This window comes from Myiozetetes cayanensis, unplaced genomic scaffold, assembly GCF_022539395.1.
Source record: "Myiozetetes cayanensis isolate MyiCay16 unplaced genomic scaffold, myiCay2020 scf4, whole genome shotgun sequence".
Taxonomy (NCBI): domain Eukaryota; kingdom Metazoa; phylum Chordata; class Aves; order Passeriformes; family Tyrannidae; genus Myiozetetes; species Myiozetetes cayanensis.
In genome coordinates, this window is record NW_026087631.1 from 53,643,438 (window position 1) to 53,665,343 (window position 21,906).

Consider the following 21,906-nt stretch of genomic DNA (forward strand, 5'->3'; position numbering starts at 1 on the left):
CACTTTTTTGCTACTGTGATGCCCTGTCTCCCTCTTGCCAGAGTGTGCAGACTTGCAGTCTATAGGCTGTGGTGTGGAGATATGGAAGCTTTGGAGGTAGGACCAGAGAAACCTGCTCACCTGTGAAAAGCCTCACACGAGAGGGTTTGTGGCTGAGAGAGGAGGCAAGAAAAATTGTGCACATGTGCTAGCTCCTGAGGGATGCAGTGTGATGGGGTGGGAAGGTAAAGCAGTCTGAAGGATGTCTGGAGTGTGTTTCATGGCCAAGCTGAAGCTGTGGGGTTGTGGTCTCAGTCCAGCGGGAAGGCTGTGGTAAGTGCATATCTGAAGGGCCAAATCAAGTTAAAGGGAAGTGTGTCTGTGTTAATATTGAGGCTGTAGGTACAGTCTAGCACTTGAGGATGGATGTTGGCAGTGGGGGCTATAGAGTTTAATGGAGAGTAGGCCTTCACAGTCCTCTGTTGTAAACTTCAATAGATGAAAAGTGAGAGCACCACCCTTGCAGTGTTGTCTCCTTGCCCCTAGAATTTTCCACTTTTACTGTGGAAAAAGCCTATAATTTCTCTGTTCATGGAAAGTTGATACCCAAGTCCATAATACCTTTATTAATTGTACAAAAAGCAAAAGAGATACCAGGATTTGGATATTATTGTGGGGTAGGAAGCAACATTTAGGGGTAGATGAAGACAAAGCTGATCTGGTGAAGCTGTCTCAGGCAAAAATACACCTTCAGATAGGGTCACCACTGAATAGTTACATGGGTAAATACTGCTAGACAAAAGTCTTTGTCTTTGAACTTGCCAACTGTCCCATATCATTGCCCTTTTGCCATATCAGATTTATGGTTGCTCTGTACGTATAGAATGCTATGTATAGCATCTCAGACCTAAAATCAGAGGAAGAGATAGACTGAGATTTGCCTGTCTGCCTCTAAATATGTTTCATTCTTATACTACTATGTATGAAATGTCACCAAAGACTAAATACTTGGACACTTTATAGAAGAGTTAAATTTGTCTGTTTACCAGAGTTTGTGCCTTAAAATCCTTGAGGCTTGTCTTAGATGCAAGTCTAAATGAGATCACAGTGCATTTCATAAACTGTTTATAAACATCCTTGGTTGGTTTGGTCATCTCAGCCTTCAAGTTTATCTACCTTTAAATTCACTTTAAATAAGTGAATTAATTTTAAAGTACTGGGACCAGCTGTGTGTTTTTACACCTGTTGTTCAGCTTCTAATGTTTAAAGGTAGAGCGAAAAGGATGCTGTGTTTTGTCCTGCCCCACTGATTGAACAGATGTGATGGGCAGTTTATGTACATACAGTAGAGGAGAAGGTGGAAATGCTTTTTGTCCCAGGCAGAACAATTCCAGGGTTGTCAGCACTGGGAGGCAGCTGGCACTTATGCATCATCCCCAACATGCATTTGTTCCTTTCCTAACTTTTTGGAAGCCTTTTCATTTTGTTATTGGTGCTGGATTTCAGTCTCTGGATGAAGTCTCATCTCTCCTGCTTTTCCACAAAAAAAAAAATGTGAATAACCCAGTTGCATCCTTTGGGATCCCTGTCACAGCAAGCATTACAACCCATAGTAATATCATCCTGGCTTGAATTCATGTACTTTCATGACTCATTATTCACTTGCATAAACAAAAGGGAGTGTCTTTTACATCACCCATTAGGAATTTCAGGTATAAAAAAAAGGCTTGTTTTTTTCCTACTTTGGATTGTGTTTCTTTTTCGAGTTGATTTTTCCCCCCTCTAATATAAACAGGAATTGGTTTTTGAGTTGCAAAACCATGTAGCCTTTTGAAGTTTTTTTTTTTTAATTCTGTAATGTAACATGATGACAGTGATGTTGTCAGGAATTATTTCCAAAAGAGATGGGTGGTCTGAAATGCTTGCAGGATGTGGGGGGCTCTGCAGCACTGTTTGATAGGTATCATCCAAACATACCTGTCCACGTTTAGGCTCACAACACGTGAGGAAATATGATCTTGCAGATTAGACAAGGGCCACCAAGTCATCAGACTGGAGAAAGCAAGAAGATTTTAGCCTAGTTCTGTATAGGTGGAGTGTTCTCCTTATCACAAGTGATAAAAGCAGACCAACTATCATGTACAGAATCTGTGCAAAGACTTCCTTTTACCAATGAATGGTGAACCTGATACTCAGAAATAGCAAGAGCTGCTACTCCTGGCTGACAGTGAGTCTGCTGGATCTCGGAGAACCAGCTATGGTTACTAAAAGTCCATTAGGCTGACCTGATGTCTTTTGGGTGAGCTGTGTCCAGTTTCTTTACTAGGGAAATCTGCTTGTGCTACAGGTAAGTTCTGTTTTGTCTTCACTTGCTCAACAAAAATTGCTAGAACTGAGGTTTTTCTTTCCATGTATTAGCTGGTTGTTAGAGCCAAGCCTGGTTACACTAAGAAGAGTATTGAATGTACTTTACCCCATTTTGTAAGATAGTTCTTGCAGGCAACTTTTCATTAAGATGATGTTCATGACAATGGTCTTCCACATGCTGAATATATATGAAAGAGTACAAAAAGAGCAAGTAAAATAATGTGGGGAATGGAGTTGCCTACGAGCTAGGAGAGAACATTAAGGTTTATAAAATCACAAAAGGTATAGATAAGCTGAATCTGCACTGATTTTCACTAAGCCTTGCAGTGCAAGTATTTGGTGGCAGTAAAATTTGTCAGACATCAGTGTAAAACAAGAAAAAAATATGCAGTGAGTGTTGGCAGCCTGGGACTTCCTGCCCCAAAAGGCAGCAGAGGCAGGTGGCTTTAGCAGGGTCATAAAGAGGCTAGTCAAATCCACAGGCAATTTATGTGCATAATAAAATGACATAATAAGGACATATCTTTAAATATTCCCAATCCAATCATTGTTGATGCTGGGAGAACACAGAAGCATGGGCACATCATCAGGCACATGTACTCTCCTTAAATAGTATCTCTTGTTGCCAGTATTGAAAACAACATAAGTCTAGGTGGATCATTTGTCTGGCTCCACAGAATGCTTGTATGTTTGTTTCTGCTGGGTCCTATTTTGAAATCCTTTCCCTGTTTCTTGGTATCAACAATCCAGTGAGTGATTTGTGTAGGACACCGACTCTGGATTCATCAGATACAGTTAGGATTAACTCCATGTGGAAGGGAAACTAAAATCCAGCAGTAGATGGGAGAGCATTTCTGCCATTGCTAGCAAATGTGACAAAGCAATATGTGAAGAAATTCAGAACATTGCTGGGTTATTTAGAGTTGCTAGAAGGATCTGGTGCCTTTGAAAGATTTTCATTTATGTCCATTTTCTGAGGCATTTTCTGTACTGAAAGCTGTCCAGTAAACCCATATCCTGTCCAGTAGGTAGGTGGCTTGGCAAAGTGAAGTAGAAGCTTTGTAGTAGCTCAGCTCAGGAGATGAGAAGACTATTTTCAAGTATGCAGAAGAAAACCCGTCAGACCCCTACATTACTGAAGGTTGTACATTTGTTCTCTGCTTGCAGAAATGACAAGACAGGCAGCTTCATGCAAGTCTGCGTAAGATGGGGGTGAGGGGACTGGGGGAGAGGACAGCTGAGGACATTCCCATGAAAGTGACTAATGTTTAATTCCAACATAACTTGAAAATTGGAGCCTGGCATTACAGTATTTAGGAGTTTAGGGTTCAAAAGCAACGAAGCTCAGCGTTGGGTCTGACTTTTCTGTTGTTGTTTTTTGGCAGAAGGGAAGCATGTGCCCTGGCTGGGAGCACACTGACTGTTCTTTACTTCAGCTTGCTGACTCAGGTCCCAGAGCTTCTGAGCCATCACTCTCTTCTTAACAGAGCTTAGCTCAGCTTTTGCCTGGAGCTCTGCTGTAAAAAAAGACCTTTTACAGGCCAGTGCCATAAGTGGAGGGAGTGAGGAAGAAAGGCAGGTAAATTCATGCTGACCGTAGCCATATCTTGTTAATTAACTTGCTTGTTGAAAGGATTTACAAGGCTTCTTTTTCTCTCATCATGCAGATTCTGCAGAAAAAAAACCCATAGTGAAAGGTGGCTTGTTTTGGTTGATTGCTTAAATATAATCTGAAATAAATTGCCTGCCATATTGCATATAGTGAGAATCCTCTCTGTATCATGTCTCTGATGGAAAGACTGAATCACAACTAACTGCTGCCTGAGAAGTGCTGCAGGAAACACTGTCCCAAGGAGCTTTTACTTCTGCATTTTAGGGTGGCCTAGACAAACAGCCTGTGCTACTCATTTATTTTGTTCAGTTAGTGAATCTTAAGCAGCAACTTGCATAGTTTTGCCTCTGATTTGGCTGCAATATTAAAAAGACACTTGCTCTACAAAGTATGAGAATGAATGAATTATTACATGGTTAAATAATTAAGTGAAATTTAAAATCATTCACAGTTTACCCTTATCTCAAAGTTGATTACTCTGTGACTGACCTGAAAAAATCCTCATATGCCTTCATATTATAACTTGATTTTTAGCTTTAATTCTAAAAAAAGCATATATAAAAAAAGATATTTCTGCCTTACAAATATCGTCTCTCAGTTTATTGGCCACTTGTTTTGAGAAGTGTAAAGATAAGAACACCACCACCACAGGAGGGGTAAGATTGAAAAGAAAGCATCAGTGAGATACAGTCGTTATCCCAGGGTAGATTTCAACCACAGAGCAACTCCCCACATACTTCCTCTTTTACTGTTGCTGGCTTCAGCCCTTCTTCATTTAAATGGCACATGGTATATTTGGTTGACTGTACAAATTAGGTTGCAGACATTCCTGTTTCCTGTAGAGAAGCACAAGTTTGGAAAATGCTTGCCACTCTAGCAGGAGCAGGAGCAGGAGGAGGGATTCCCAGTACCTGTTTCTTCTTGCAGGTAGAGAAATTACCGTCTGTGTGCTTGCGTGGGTTTTGCATGTATCTTGGCCCTTGTTTGCAAATGTTATCAGTGCCTTGCAGAATGAAACTGGGCAAGTTCTACTGCCAGGACGACCCACATGTGAGCATAAAGTCTGAGGCAGAAATCTTGTTGCACTGATGTATAACAGGAATGGAGCAGTACCAGTTCTTCTTGATTGTTGCATCTCATGGGTCGACTTGCTCTGTCAAGCCCCTCTGTCCTAGGCCTGCTTAATCACTGCTTTGTACTTGCTGGACAGGATTGTAGAGCTGGTTTCCCTCCTGGGACCATCCCCTGACTGAATCCATCTGAACAATTACGAGTCAGTACCTTTGAATCCTTCACAGTTCCACCCCAGAATGCTCTCACTTTTAGTCCAGATCTTAAGCAATGGAATCTTAGTGTCTGAGCCACAGTCACCCTGTCAGTGGTTCAAGATATCTTCAGATCTAGAGCCTGTGTTGAGTGGTTGACATGACTGTTTACACTGAAAAGTCTGTGCGTGCCGTGAGAAAAAAAGAAATTATATGCATATCTACTTAGCCTAAAGCCCTGTTGCCTGGGAAGCCAAAGCCTGTCTTCTAAAATCCCACAAACATTTCCACCATTTCCCACACGTGACTGCAGCTCCTGGACAGGAGGTCTTCCATGATTGCTTTTCTGGGTTAAGAGCTGAGTTATATTTCTCTTCTAATTACTGTTTTGCCAACATGCCATTCCAAAACTAGTCTCAGAAAACCTCAACTGTTTTCTGACTAAAGTATCTCTTGGAAAACATCAGATTGAAGTGTGAGACTGGATTTTCTGCAGTGCCTGTGCCTCTTGAGGCTACATCTCTGTTGTGTGAATACCAGAACTGATGTATTTATACTCAGATACTTTTGGTGCTGAAACGCTCACATAGGTGTCAGTGACCTGACAAGATGAAGCACAGAGGAGGAGTAAGATTCTTGTCCCTTGTGACTAGGATGGGATTAGGACATAGGCTTTATGTTTTGCCTAAAAAATCACCATTCTGGAAAAACCTGTAAAAGCTGGGTTGTCATGAAAGTTTGTAGAAACTGAGGATCATGTGTGTTTAAGGTTTCTGCTGTTGAACCTCAGGGCAGAAGGGAGTTGAATATCTAATTCAAAACACTTTAAACAACTGCTTCATTGAGCAATAACTCTTCATATAGCTAGTCTCTGCTTGTTTTGCATTTACCCTAGAATCTGTAAATCACAGCATTCGCAGTCAGGCATGGCGTGAGCATGTAAAAACACATGGGCGGAAGGTTGAAGAGTTGGGAATGGAATATGGCAGAATCACAGAAGATGCTGAGTTGGAAGGGATTCACAAGGATCATCGAGTCCAGCTCTTAGCCCTGCACAGGACTATCTCCAAAAGTCACACCGTGTGCCTGAGAGGATCATCCAAATGCTTCTTGAACTCTGTCAGGCTTAGTGCTGTGGCCACTTCCCTGTTCCACCACCCAGAGCCAACCCCTGGGTGAAGAACCTTTTTCTAATATCCAATGTAAACCTCCCATGACAGAGATTCAGGCCATTCCCTCAGGTCCTGTCACTGATCACCAGAGAGAAGACATCAGTGCCTACCCCTCCTCTTCCCCTTATGAGGAAGTTGTAGACTGCCATGTAGACTGCTCTCAGTCTCCTCCAGGCTGAAAGACCAAGAGACCTCAGCTGCTCCTCACAAGCTTCCCCTCAAGGCCCTTCACCATCTTTGTTACCCTCCTTTGGACACTCTCTAAGAACTTAATATCTTTCTTAGATTCTGGTGCCCAAAACTGCACACAATATCTAAGGTGCTCTGCCCCAGTGCAGAGCAGAACGGGACAATCCTCTCCTTCAACCAGATAGGGATGCTTTGCCTGATGCCCCCAGGACACGGTTGGCCGTCCTGGCTGCCAGGGCACTGCTGACTCATATTCAGCTTGCCATTGACCAGGACCCTCAGGTCTCCCTTTCCACAGCACTGCTTTCCAGCTATCTCATTCCTCAGTTGGTATGTATACCCAGAGTTGCCTCATCTCAGGTGCAGAATCCAGCACTTCCCGTGTTGAACTTCCTATGGTTGGTGATTGCCCAATCCCCTGATTTGTTGAGGTCTCTCTGCAGGGCCTCCCTGCCTTTGAGGGAGTCAGCAGCTCCCCCCAGTTTTGTGTCACCTGCAGATTTGCTTAGTATCCCTTCCAGTCCTGTGTCCAGGTAATTTATGAAGATATTGAAGAGCACAGGGCCCAAGATGGAGCCTTGTGGAACCCCACTAGTGACAGGTTGCCAGTCTGATGTCACCCCATTCACTATTACTCTCTGTGCTTGACCCATGAGCCAGTTGCTCACCCACCACATGATGTGTTTATCCAGCTGTGTGATGGACATTTTGTCCAGAAGGATCCTGTGAGAGACGGTATTGAAAACTTTACTGAAATCCAAAAGCCATCAAGGCTTCCCTTGATCAACAAGGGAACAAGGGTTATCTTGTCATAGAAGGAAATCAGGTTTGGTAAGCAGGACTTATGTCTCATGAAACCATGCTGGCTATGACTGATGACTGCATTATCTTTCAGGTTTTTTCAATACTTACCAGAATAATCTTATTTATGACTTTACCAGCCACTGAAGTGAAACTGACAGGCCTGTAGTCTTCAGGGTCCTCCTTCTTGAAAACCAGGACAATGTTCACCAGCTACCAGTCATCTGGGACCTCTCAGTATTCCCAGGACTGCTCAAAAATCATCAAGAGAGGTTTTGCAATGACATCAACGAGCTCTTTGTGACTTCTTGGATGAATCCCATCAGGCCCTTTAGATTTTTGGGGATGCAGCTGGAGCAGCAGGTCCCACACAGTTTCAGGTTTGACTGGGAGTTGATCATTCTCACAGTCATGGTCCTCAAGCTCAGGGCACTGAGACCCCCTTGGTCTGTCATCTGTGTTGAAGACAGACATAAAGAAAGCATTATACACCTCTGCCTTGTCTCTGTCCTTCCTTGGGAGATGACCATCCTCATCCTGGAATGGGCCAATGATATTTCCAGAATGCCTATTGCCATTAATGTATTTGAAGAAACTCTTTTCATTGTCCCCCACATTTCTGACCAGCTGCAACTCCAGCTGGGCTTTGTCTGCATGAATTTGCTCCCTGCAACAGCAAGTAGCATCTCTGAAGTCTTGCCATATAAGCTATATATAAGCTTATGTATATAAAAATAGGTCATATATAAGAGTATATAAGCTCCTCTACTAATCTTCTTTTCTAAGATGTCTCTGCTGGAGAATATGGTTTGCTGTAGAGCAGTCTAAGTCTTCCTTCTCTGTGTATTCTGGCTGACCTCTGGTATTGTCCTGCATGTCACCCACATGAAAGACTTCTGTCCAAGTGCAGCTACTGGGGTGTGTGTTGCTAGGGAATATTACATATGACACCTTTCTAAAAATGATCATGTATGTGTTAGTGCAATTTCAGAAATCTGGTTCCCAATGTATTATTGTGGCTCAAAACAGTCTGAATTCCCTTCCTCCGTGCATCTGCTGAGCTAGATCAGACTTTTTCCATAAAAGGCAGATTGTCAATTCCAGTTAAATTTAATTAAAAAAAAAGAAAGAAAAAGAAAAAAGAAAAAGTAATCAGTTCTTCCACTTAGCTGGAAAATTATTACATCCTAATTAGAGTTTATGTTTTCATTCTTTTTCTTTTCTATCTGTTGAACTGAATTTGCTTCTTGAATTATTTTATTAATCCTCATTTAAGCTCAGAAGCATCATTATTTTAACTAAAAGTGAGTTCATCTGAGGTACTTCAGCCTGCTTAGCTTCGAAACTAGTAGAAGCATAGACACAAGTGAGTTTGTATCAGGTCAATTACATCTCTTTAAGACACAACAAAATGTAGATCTTAGGCCCTGTTTTGGCTTTCAGCAGTGTCTTTCTTAACTTTATGTCAGTTCTCACCTCGATTATGTTTGCTTCTTGCTATTAGGAAGCTCTCCTCATGTGTGCCCATGAATGCTGACTAGTGTTTTTAACAGATTTTACTTTTAAATTCATGAGGAGTTTCCAGGCACACCATAGTCAAGGCTCATTTTTGTCACTGACACACTCATATTTGGGATTGCACTGCACCTGAAAGAGGTGGGTCCCCCCGGGGTCCCCTCCCAGTCATCTGTCTGTACCCATCCCTGGGTGCATGCGCTCAGATGTCCCCTTGTATAGTGCATATAAGGGAAGCACACCTATTACAGTGCTACTGAGAAAGCACAGAGCTGTGATGAATTAATTCAGTCATCTTTACCCTTGGGTGCACTGCTGGTAGAGTCTGAGACAGTGGCTGTTCTGAGAAACTTGACATGGAGATGGATGATAATTTTTCAGTAGGCATTTATTGTAACTCAGTAAAAACTGCTTGTCTTCAACTTAAAGCATAACTTTATATCCTGATGGCAGCGGCTGAGATGGGAGTTATGCCTTAAAATTTCTCCCTTTGAAAGGAAGTAGTTAATATTTTCCTAAAAGCTCACAAATTTAAAACTTCTGTCCTGGCTGCAAACTCTGCCAGCAGTGTGTTTTTTCTATTTTTTTCCTTGTCGTGCTTCATTGTTTCAGAAATCTGATAACTATTGTTATGCCTGGACTCTTGTGATGGGTGTCTGCATCATGGCCTGTTGTGGATATCTGCTTTATTTTGTTGTTTGTAGCCTTTTGCTTGTACACTCTTTCTGGCAGGTTCATGTCCTGCCCTGCACTGAACAAGAGATCATAAGCGTAAGGGTATATGGCAGAGCTAGGGAAGGAGCAGTTGCAATGAACATTTTTCTGCATTCTTAGAAAATTGTACTATAATTGAAGGGATTTGCACTTGTGTTCCTTGAAGGGGGAAACAAACTATATTGGCATGCGTGATGGAGCTCCATCAGTTTAAATAGCCAGTTTCTCTATCACTCGGTGCAGCTTTGACTCAAATCCACATGGTCCTTGCACTCATTAATTTCTCAAATTTTCTTTTCCTTTGCTAATCTGCTTAGGTTTTAAATACTTCCATGCACATACTGTCAGACCCAAATCCAATATAATTGGAAAAATGTGACTGGTTTGTTGAGGAGCTGTGAGCCCAAGTCAGACAGGGGTCAGCAAAGCAGGGTGTTCTTCATGCACCTAAGCTCCACTTATCTGAGTCAACAAAATGAAATGCTGTTTGGACTCTAGAAAACTTGAAGAGAAGGCATCTCTGCAGCCCCAGATGAGTCAGATCTGTTGCTCTGAGGATGGGGATTGTGATCAGGCTGCCCCTGTGGTGGGCAGGGAAGGAGGAACAGAAGCCGTGTTGGAGAGCAAACGAGGCTGGCCAGCCAGCATGCAACTAGCCACAAAACTGCTGTTTAACTTCTGCCTCTCACTTGGCTTCTGCTCGGCAGCCACCCACCCACAGCAACAGCGTCCTTTTTCTGTACCCACAGCCCAGGCTTCAGGCTTCTGAACCTGCTTCTCAGTTCAATCTGCCACGTGTGGGTTGTAAAAAAACCTCAGACCCAGAAAACATGTTGCTGCTGGGACTTGCTTTGGAGAGGTCTTGAAGTCAAAGATGCACCATCCCTGACAGTGTCCATGCCACCTCTGGTCCCCCCACCCTGCTGACTCCCTCAGAGTAGCTGTCACTGTCGGGGTTTGTCAGGCAGTGGGATGCATGTGCCTGCTTGGGCTGCATCTGTGGTGGGGTTCTTCTGCCCTCACCTCCCCTGAGGGACAGTTGAGCTCAGAAATTGCTCCAGCGAGTCCCCTACTCACTGGAAAAGCTCTTCTGTAGGTGCTCTTCACCTAAAAATCCTCTAAGCCTGCCTAAGTAAGCTGCTGGGTAATCTAAAACTTTATATATGTGCCAGTAAATATAAGGAAGCTGTGGTGGTACAGGAGGAGTTAAGAGACATGCTGCAAAAAAGCTAAGAGCAAGTGAGAAAAAAAATAAAATAAAGCCAATTGCAAATTCAGCTAGTTACACCCTCACTGAGGGCAGCTCTGGGGCTGTCAGAGAACACAGTACAGCTTCAGTCATTAGGACAGCTGTGGGGTTTGTGATAGCTAGGATGCTGATTAAGGGGAGCACGTTACTGCTTTGCTGAAGTTTGCACTGAAAATGAGGCTTTAAACACTCAGAAATGCCTATTGCTTAATGCACCCAACTTCTTAAAACTGTATGTTTTTAACTGCTTTTTACTTGTCTGTTCCAGGTTGCATGTCTGGTTGGACTTGATGCATGGTATTTGCATGACACCAAACAGCCTAGCTCTGGATGTGTCACTGAGCAAACATGGCCTACCCAGCAAATACTAACAGCAGTGCTACAGGTAACTAAGCAGGAACACTTTACTCCTTTGGATTATTAATTAAAAAAAAATTCTAAAATTGTGAGAGCAGGAAAAGGAAGTAGTGGAAGTTTAAATACTGAAAAGCAGTTCCCTGGTAGATCAGAGCCTTTCTGTTTCCCCCATTCCCCGTCCTGATAATCTTTTAAATATTTAAAGCATGGAAAGTTGTTTGGGGAGGCTTAAGGCCTGGCACTCAGTTATTCAGCATGCAGTGCTCTGCTCTCAAGGGCCTGCCTACACGGGCTTACTGCGGACTCTGGGAGGCCTAGGGCTTTGCTGCAGAGTCATGTGTTTGTTACCCTGTGTCTGTAATTAACTTGTGAGATTACCCAGCTCTTACCCATCAAATCTGCAGCCCTTCCTGGTCACCCTTACTGGCCAGTCTGATTTTTGTTGCTTGCTTGTCAGCAAAGCATAAAAGCGTTTTTCTAGCAGTATCAAGAGGAAGTGTTCATTTTACTTTCTCATTATTTTTAAGAAACTCCCAAAGTGGCCATTTTGGTTGTGTGATACACTGTGAAATAGATCTCTTGGCATGTTCAAAGGTTGCTGAGGAAGACTGGCAGGTCAGGAGAGGGCAGAGATTGCAGAAGGACTGATAACAGTACAGCAGCAGTGTTACCCCTGTGCTTGTGTCAATATTTTCCTCTTCTGATCACTGCACAAACATAGTTTTAACCCACTAAAGCTGAGGCTGATACAGTGGGATGACATGGAAAATTTCAAGTGCATGGCAGGAACTTGTGTATGCTCTTTTGAGACCTCCTAATGTAGGTATGATGGAAAATGGATTAATCAGTAAAGGATGGGGTTGCTTCGAGAGCTTTGAATATCCTGGGAAGGGACATGAAATATCTCTTTTATTATCCGTGTAGACAGAAATGTCATCTATTTCCCCCCACCTAAGGCTCATGTACTTGTGTTCAAATGCTGCCTGCTAGATCATGACATACACATATTGAGATTTGGTTTATATGGTGAATTTTAGCACCAACCTCCTTTGCAAGTATGGAGAGGAATATTAAGTTGCTCACTGTGCTTCCTGTAGAATTATTCTAATTAGAGCGTGGAATTAAAAGATTTTGTGTGCAGGAAATTTGAAATATGGAGTGTCATTATCTACAGTTTATGCAAAACAAGAAGTCTTTTTTAAAGGCTAGTGAAAGTTACATAAAGTCATCTGTTGATGATTTAAGGTTAAATTTACCAATGTTGTTAAATCTTGAGATGGCTGAAATAGGATATATTCTTTATCCTTCCCCTGCCCTCTTTTTTATATAATTAGGATTATATAAGATAGAAACCGTATCCTTTTGTAACCTTGTGTAATACTTTTGAGGAGGACTCTGTGTGTGTGACTTAAACCTAAACCGCCTCACGTAATTTGACTTTTCTTAGTAATACGCCTTTAACTGAAGTCATGCAGAAGAATTTTCTCTGCTTACAAGGAAAGAAAAGTTGTGCATAGAGTGTTACTGATTGGTTTACTAGATTTTTTTCTCCCTGCAGTAGAATTGTCTATTGAAAAAGTTGGTGGGTTGATGTGTAAGTCTAAAAGAAGCTAAGTGTTTATACTGGGGGATGTGTTAATGCAAGATGAAGTTTTAGTTTCAGGATTGTTATGCAAACAAGGCTTCTTGCAGGGTAAAGGTGTTTGTTCATAGAAAGATGCTATAATAAATTGCAATTATTTAATTCAAAACTAAATTGGACAACATTTTGCAGAAACTGTCTGGACTTGTTGGCTTTGCAAACCCTTGAGGCCAGCGTTCTAACATGTAGCTATGTACGCCTGTGTCTCGAAACCCTCAGCAGGTCATAACAGACAGAGTACTGGGCTTACTGGGCTGCAAATACCTGTGATTTGTTGTGCTACTGTGCTGCCTGGGAGAGAATCCTTTTGGATGAGCAGGAACTGATTTGGGCGTTGAAGGTATTGAAGCAAGTTTTTTAATTGCATGGAGCTCCAAGAGTGGAAAGAAACTTGAGGGGTGGTGTTTTTCTGCGCCCTCTGAATCAATCGGCAACAGGAAAAAGAACTAGAAAGACTTGTTGGAGACTACTAAGCTGCGTTTACGTTACTTGAATATTTTGGCAAGTCGGACCACATGTTCAGCTTCATTCAAGTATGAAGTGACTAAGAAGCAGTGGTTTGCTTTGGTTAACTCGAGAATGTGAGTACTCGCACTATTAAATGATTATGCCTATGTGCCATTTTGGTAATTTTTCAAGAATACAAGCCTATATGGACTACTGCTGCTGCAGATAAAATCTGTAGAGGAACGCTTGAGTTCTGAACTTGTTTCCAGGAAAGGATCTAGCTATTTTGCATTTGTGTAGAGTGTTGGGGGGTTTTTAAAGGATATTTATGGGAAGAACATTTGCTGTAAATATTTTCAGTGAGTGTGTATTCAAGATAACCTACAAAGCAAGTAAGGACTTTATCATGAAAGCACCTATCATAAATTTCTCTGTTTCTTGCCTATCTCAGTAAAGACATGAACTTTAAAATGTGGCAAATAAATAACAGAGACTGTGATTTATGCTTCAGTACTGTTTGTCAATAATTTTGTTTGCTGCTGACTTACAAGTTTTATCACTCTGTTCATGTTTTGATTGCACAGAGGTCTTGTTGTGAACTGTTTCTGTGAGCTGCAAGCTTATTTGCTCATTTTTATATATTTTGGAAGTTGTTTTGGCAACTTGGTACTGATTTTGGACTATACTGTCAAATTTGTGCCATCTGAGAAACAGCTGAAGTCTCTCTAGCATTAACAATAGATAAATGAGTGCTTGCAGAAAAATTTGCTTTATTTTATTAGTCAGGTGCTGGGTAGTCACAACTGTTTGCTGTTTAGAGTGTGCCCTGGTGGCCTGTGAGCTCACTGCTCAGTCCAGTAAACTCACCAGGATTAAGGAGTGCAGTGCAAGTCCAGACTGTATGTGCAGCCATCCATGCTGTGAGGAGTCTGCCTCAGGAGCTGGGAAATACCCTACATTTGTGGGGAGTTGCTGGGAGGTTGGAGCTAGTTTGGTACATGGTACAAATTAATTTCTTTTTGCATAGTACAAGAGAAAAAAAAAATAAATGAGGTGATTGTTTCTCTAAATAGTATTAGTGTCTTCATTAACTGCTGGGTGAAACTTCCAGCAATTGTTAGCTTCTGTGCTTGCCAGGGCTGATGCATAATTCATCTATTTACTGAGGCTCTGCTTATATTTCTGTAGTGACATCTGTAGAAACATCTTCCAGTCAGCAAAAAAATGCAGAGTGCACACTAGTGGAAAACTTACAGGGCATTTTGGAAATTGTTTTGATGGATTTTCATTCCTTTCACTAATAACTGATTTGCAGAAACTTTCTTTTCAAAATGTAAGTTCTGAAAAGCATGGGATGGAGTAAAATTCCAGTCCAATTCCATTTATTCTGATATGGAAAACAAGGAAGCATCAAAACAAACACAGGAGACTGATTTAAAAAGACAAAGGATTTAAAGCTGTATTTGTTAGTAACCATAATGAAAACATCAGTTCTATTTGACTTCCCTAAGCACCTCATGTTCTGTATCCAGAAACCACAGAATTGTCAATCATCTCTTTAACAGACATAAGAAAGTGTTTTAACAGAAAATCTTTTCCAGATTTCCTGAGTAGAGTGGGCTGCAGGGGTCAGTATAGCAAGGCTGTTGCACAAAGCCATTCTTTAGTTTGCTGTAAAGCAAATGCATATTGTTTTCTGTACATAGTGTCTGAGACTTTCCAGATCCTTTCTCTTTCCACCTTTCTGTCTGTGCCTCCTCCTCAGTCTTGTTTATGAGTTTATGTTTTCATGTCTTCCCGTTCCGTGTTTAACATGTTTCTACGTACAGGAGCACTACATCTTACACAGATTCGTTTGAACTGTTTCCCTGCATGTTTAACTGCTCTCTACGCAGAGAGATTCTTTCAGATTCCTGCTCAGTTCTTAAAGCAGTGGCATCGTAGCACCTGATCATCATTTTTACTCTTAGTCTCCTTGCACTTATAAAACAAGGAACTCTTGCTGTAATAGCCAGCCCACAGCTGTCAAGTGTCTTTGCTCCCCGTTACTCTTTTCACTCCCAGCAGATCTGGGCATTCACCTCCATTCTCCAGAGCGTGCCACGGCTGAGGGACCACAGGCTGGTATCTGATGACAGATACCAACTGTATCTGGACCGCTGTTTCCTCTGCAGCAGCCTGGCATCTCTGTGGTTATTTCATATATGCCCAGTTACTCTGCAGCACCCCGTTGGCCTCTGGATAGATTTTCTCTGTATCTGAGCAGTTTTCATGCCTCCTAAGTGAAGTTATAACTACATACCAAGTTAGTCGGAGAATGGGCCCATTACAAGAGGCTGCTGCCTCAATTAATGTTTTTTAAGATACTAACGTCAGCATGACTCAAAGACCAAATGTTTAATAAATGTGTTTTCCATCTGCTGGTATATAAATGCTTAAGCAACTGTTGAAAAGTATTACGAAAACCCCTGTTGACTTATTAACCCTTTCATTGAAGCCAATAAATAGAACACACATTTACTTAAAGCAAATGTTTTTATCATACATATCCTCAGCATTAATTTGTAACAACTCTTGCCAAACACTTGCAGGCATGTTTTTCTTTCAGTTATTGTATTATTGGAGTTTGAGTCTCTCCTATGATTCAGTTTTCCCAATTCATATAATCTTAGGCAATATGCACAGAGTTTTGCATGATTCCCAGCCTAATGATGTGAAGTATAGTCTGAAAAGAAATTGATGTGCATCAGAACATTACTACTATTACTAACTTTAGCAGAATATTCACCTTTTTTCATTGCAGACTATCACTTGATAAATGAGAACTTACAGACCTAAAGGAGTTGGCAATAGGAAGTGTTTGATTGCTAGGTAGTAATCAGTCTAATGGAGCCTTTACTCCTGAGTATTGCAAATGCCTGCCCCAAGAGCCCAGCTGACAGCCACTCTCCACTGCTTTCCTGCAGGGTAGGTGTCACTGAGGTATCACTGCGGTACTACTGACACCCCAAGCTCAAGTTTGCTTAGTGTAGCAGATGCAAATGACCAGGATTCAAGTGAGTTGTATTTTTAGCAAATCAGCCTTATGAGCAAGGGTAAGTTGTCTGAGACAACTTACAAGGACTGTGTGATGAGAGACTATTTGCACCTAGCCTTACTCCCCTGCCGTCCCTGCTCCGAGTCCGCTTCCAGTAACCTTCATAGTTAAAGCAGATGGGTGTGTGACCAAGGTGTATTTTGGCAGCTGATGGGAGACTCTTGTCATCAGGAGACCCTGCTGAATTACATGTACTCTTATGCTTTCCAGATGGGCAGATGGCATGCAGGGCTGTCACTGGGATCCAGCTGCCACCTCACCCACAAGTGATCTTGTGAGTCAGTCTGGTGGTGCCCAACATTTAAAAACAAGCAGGGTGGGACCCTGAAATCTGTGGGGTGAAGGGTGAGTGAGCCTCCAGTGATTTCACATAATCTCTATCATAAGGCATATCAAAACTTTCATCAGTATGCTGTACTACACTCAACTGATGCCCGATCTGCATTAAGGACAGGTGGCTGGAGCTGAAGCACACGATCTCACAGCCAATGCCAACTTTTTACTTGAATTAATAATTGTTTCTGCAGTTGCTAGTTGATACCCATAATACAAGGGTGCGTTTGCCACAGCAGGAGAAAGCTTGAAAATGCACTGACTTGCATTTGCCCAACCTAGAGGACTTTACCAGACTGCAGAGGACCAGGGACCATGCATTTTGTTTTACACAGGACTGGTTGCCTGAAGAATGCCCTGCAAGTCTGATTTTGAAATCTGCTGGAAAGAGAAGGGGTAGGAAGAAGTTAGAAAGGTACAGTAAATACAGTGTCATTGGGAGCGTGAGGACATGGTAGTCTGGCCTGGATTGCCCAGTCCTTAAAAATGGAAATTGGATGCGGTGGGAAGCAGATGGCCAAGACACAAAGCCATAGAAGATGCTGATGCTCTGCAGAAGGACGAAGTACCACAAGAAAAGGAACAGATTTAATTGATCTGTCTTTTGTTCAGAGATTACTGCAGTTGTGTCTTGTTCTGGATTATTTTTTGCAGCTGCCCAGAAGTTTCTTACATCTCACCTGAGAGAGGATTGTGTTCCTTTTCTCTGACGCAAGCTTGCTTATGGAGCAATGCACGCTTTCCTTTTCTGAACTGTTGCCATGCACTTGCCTGGGCAGCACCTGGACCTTCTCATGTGGCCTGCTGCTGCTCCCTGTGGAAATACGTGCTCTCTACACCCTGGCAGCCAGCTAAGGGTGCTTATCTTGTATTTTTAAGCCAGTAGTGTTCTAGGGACTCATCAGGCATGCCTTGCTGTTAATGGTATCCTGCAGCCTTACTGAACTGGTGGAGATTAACAGTGATAAACCCTCTAAGTTCTTATGATGGAAGTCACTGCTCAGCACAGTCTGGTGGCAAGTGGGTGAGAGGTGCCTCTGTAGAGGAGCAGCCTTTGGGGCTGGGTAAGAGACAAGCACCAGTAGCAGGGCAGGCATATGTCATGGGAAAAATGCTAAGAATAAATTTTTTCTAGACTTGAAAAATTATCCTCTGTGCATTGTCTTCCTTCTCCCCAGTCTCAAGATACATAACTCAGTAAATCTTCCCCAAACCTATTCTACAGTATTCCTCACTTCCTTCACAGATTCTTCTGCAGAAAGCAGTTTAGGAATAATGCATATGAATCTCCTCTCTGTGGAAAGGGAAGGTATTTTGTTGCCTTTAAAAAAAAGACTACGATCCCTCAGGAAAATTAATTGGATGGAAATAGCCTGATTACAGTTGCTTGTCTTTGTGTGAACACTAAGGGCCTGCATTTAAATATGTTCCTTACAGAATAGTTCCTACTGAAGCAAAAGTCCTTGGGAGGCTTTTTGTAATAGCCACCTCTTCTCCTCCCTCCTCTCCCTCCCCCCGCCATTTCTAAGGATTTGGATTAGAGATGACAGAAGGGCAGCCCTTCCCATATCATATTTTCACAGCACTTTTAGGGGCTGAGGGAGCACTCGGGCTGCCCACGTGTGCATTGCTTCTGTATCTCCATTTCCTTCCTTGGGAAACATGACTCCCCTTGATGGCAGAGTACAGATTCCTGCCAGGATGTCCCTGTGTGACCAGCTCTGAGCTTTGCGAGAGAAGCATGCTCGTATCCATCCTCCCCATTTTCTCTGCCATTCCCTCCTCTGACTTCAACCAGAAATCGCACTTACTACATTGGCTGAAAGCAATGGCTGATCTCTGCTGTGGGATGTATGTAGCAGTCTCAGGGGTCAATTAGCAGATCAACCAGGTCCAAAAAGGGCTCTCTCACTCCCCATCTCTAATTCTTTAAAACTCTTCCTGGCATATTCTCAGTCTCTTGAGAATTTTCTTCATCTGACTCTTCATACAGATTTTGACAAAAATAAGGGCTCAGACACTTGGAGAGGTAGGTGAGTGTCATATTCTTTCATGCTTTCAGTCCATCCTTCTCCACTCTTGCAAAGCGTTCTTATCCTGTAGAAGTAGGTAATGTGACCATTACCCCTTCTGACAGCCCATCCCTTTATTTTGCTCAATTTCTCCTCCCTAGTTACCTTGTACTGTAAGGAATGTTTTATGTAATTGTCTTCTCTTTTTTTTAATTAATGTATTCCTGTATGTTTTTTCTTTATAACAATATGTTGCTTTCCTTCAACAGACAGGACTTGTCTGTGATATTTTTGTATTGCCCTTCACTATTTGCTTGACAGCAGGAGATGGAGGGATAGAGGGAAGGGGTGGAAACTCTTTTAATATTTGGGTTTGAAGGTTTGGTCAGATTAGGGGGAGGATCAAATTAACTGATAATTGGGAACAGATTGTACTCCCTACGTAAACCAGACATCCCTAGTCTGGAGTAGTCTCCTATTGCTGAGGGGCATGTGTATTTTTTTTTATGTACTCCTAGCCCCTTCCCTACCCTCGTTTCACACAACCAACTCCTCTGCCTGGAGCACTGTCGTATGGTTTGCAGAAGATAAATAATAGAAAGGAAACACTTGTACAACTTAAGCTGCTATTACTGAAATTTCAGGTCTAATCCTAGCAAATAGGTCAAGTTTTAACACTTCATGTACACTGCTTGGTAAATCTAAAGTGTGTAGCTTAAAAAAAAAAGAATACTGTCCAAGAAAATACAGTAAAATGCATGGCCATGACTGAAAAAGTGGACTAATATTTCTATATGATCGAAGCGTAAAGACAAGGTCAGGGCAGTCAGGTTTCAAGGGCTTATAAGGATCAACAAGTTTTTTTCACTTCAAGAAGTTCACAGCTAAGTCCTTTCTCCCCCCTCCCCTCCTTGCAGAAGAACTTAAGTTTTACATATCTTTTTCCATATCTTAAGTTAAAAAGTTTTTTTTTTTAAAAAAAGGGTGTATTCTACAATCATTCTCTTCTGGTCCTGTTCTCTGCTTTTTGTTCATAGAGACAGATGGCTGTTACACAGCTTTTAAGATTGTTATGACTTGAATGTGCTCACAAGGCTATGCATCCACTGCATCGCCCTTTAGACTTTCATCACTCTCTATCATTAGTTACAGTTCTATTCCCTTCCTCTCTCTCAGACAGTGTATCTGCCATTCAGGAAGGTCACCCATCTCTTTTTGTTCCCTGATATTCCTCTCAGAGCCTATTTCCAGTGCTTGGTCTCACCCCAGGGACACGCACAAGGACTTCTCCCTGCCTGTAGTCCCTGAAGAGCCTTTCTCTGCCCCTGCTCTGCCTGTAACACTCAGAGGCTTCCTGGCAACCCATCTTCAGTGCTATGGAAAATACAGTGTTGACAATTATGGAAAATTACTTACCTATCCCCTTGCAGAGAGAAGTTGTAAGGCTACAACTCTACACACCTATGCATGGCTCAGCCAGACCATCTCAGCCACAGAACAAGACACCCGAAACAGCCTGCTCTACAGCAGCAGGAGAGACATCTTCTTGTGAAACTGAGTGTGGCATCTTCTGCTCCACTCCAGCTTTATGGTCCTTCTTTGATCCTGCTATTGTGTGATGTATTGCATGCGCTGATACCCGTTGCATTAATAGGACATGGGTAGTCTTGCCCATGAGTCCCATTAGACAGGTCCTGCTTATCTGACCTGATCTCCTTCTATGACAAGGGGACTTCTCAGTGGATGAGGGAAAGTTGTGGATGTTCCTACCTGGACTTTAGTAAAGCCTTTGACACCATTTCCCATAGAATTCTCCTGGAGAAACTGACTGCTCTGCACTGTTCACTGGGTAAAAGCTGGTGAATGGTCTGGAGCACACATCTGATGAAGAGCAGCTGAGAGGGCTGGGGTTCTTAAGTCTGGAGAAAAGGAGGGCGAGGGGGGGACCTTCTCACTCTCTACAAGTACCTGAAAGGAGGCTGTAGATGGGGGCACTTGGTTTCTTCTCCCAGGTACCAAGTGACAGGATGAGAGGAAAAGGCATGGATATTAGGCAAAATTTCTTCACCAAAAGAGTTGCCAAGCATTGGAACAGGCTTGCCAGGGAATTGGTGCTTGGTTAACAGTTGATGATCTCAAAAGTCTTTTCCAACCTAAACATTTCTATAATTCTATGATTTTAAGAAAAAAAAATTTTTTTCACCGGATTTGAAGGTTTGAATGGTTTACTTGCTCCCACAACAAGACTTCTGAGCATAAGTGTTGCAGCAGTCATGGGAGAACAGTAGGGATCATTACTTGCCTAAGGACACACAAAATACCAACTTGTTGGATTTTCTTCTGTGGGAAGCTGAACTATACAAATACCTAACAATGGTATGGAGTGCATTTTTCAGTTGCATCCTCTCTCTGGTTAGATGCTAGCTGATGAGGGACCCAATTGTAGCGTGCAAAGTCTCTTTTGTGGAGGTTTTGAATGTTATGTAGTGATTGGGTCAGATTAATCATCCATAACTGTATCTCCAAGCACTTGACCAGTAGATCTCCTTATAGTACTAACACATCAGATGCAGTCTGAGATTTTGAACAAAGTTATTGAATACCTCCCATCTACCCTGAAGACATACATTTGACACTGTGACATAAAATGCATCCTGGGCCATCCCAGCTCAGGAAGTCTTCTGGGTTACAGGTTTCTGGAAACCGAGAGGAGAAATGATGTTGTATGTTTGCTTTCTTCTTTTGCCCTTCCAGAGGCATCTGCTAGGGAAGAGAAGATAGGTAGGCCAGATCAGTTTCAGGTCCGGTCTGAATGGCTAGCAGGTTGTAAATCATTCTGTGGAAACCAGCTGCCAGATTCTCGAAGGCTGTAAAGAAAAACAAACAAACCAACCAACCCACAGCAATGCCACTCCTGTCTCAAAATTAAAACTGAGGAAGAACCCCATATCCAACCTTCATCAGAATGCAGCAGCTGTTTCAAAATATAAACCTGACAGTGGTAGGTAAGGCTAAGCTCTGTGCCCCTCTGGACTGGATCATTGTAATCAGGCAGCTTAGCTAATTCTTTCCAAGCAGAGCCACTCCACTGCTGAGGAAAGCATGTGTTTTAAAGAGCTGTGTTTCATCCATTGCCTTTCACAGATCCATTGTGC

The 21,906-nt window shown here is 42.4% G+C and overlaps 1 protein-coding gene across 2 annotated transcripts in view; it reads left to right on the forward strand.

Annotated features, from left to right (window-relative positions):
• KANK1 (KN motif and ankyrin repeat domains 1) overlaps nucleotides 1-21,906 on the forward strand; it is a 128,995-nt gene that overhangs the window by 67,585 nt on the left and 39,504 nt on the right. The window contains exon 3 of one of the 2 annotated variants that reach the window (XM_050328493.1): nucleotides 11,132-11,248. In XM_050328493.1, coding sequence (XP_050184450.1) covers nucleotides 11,212-11,248 — 37 coding nt within the window. In that variant the 5' untranslated portion in view covers nucleotides 11,132-11,211. Of the gene's footprint in view, nucleotides 1-11,131; nucleotides 11,249-11,967; nucleotides 12,044-21,906 lie in introns of those variants that run through there. The other variant, XM_050328491.1, reaches the window with a different exon arrangement.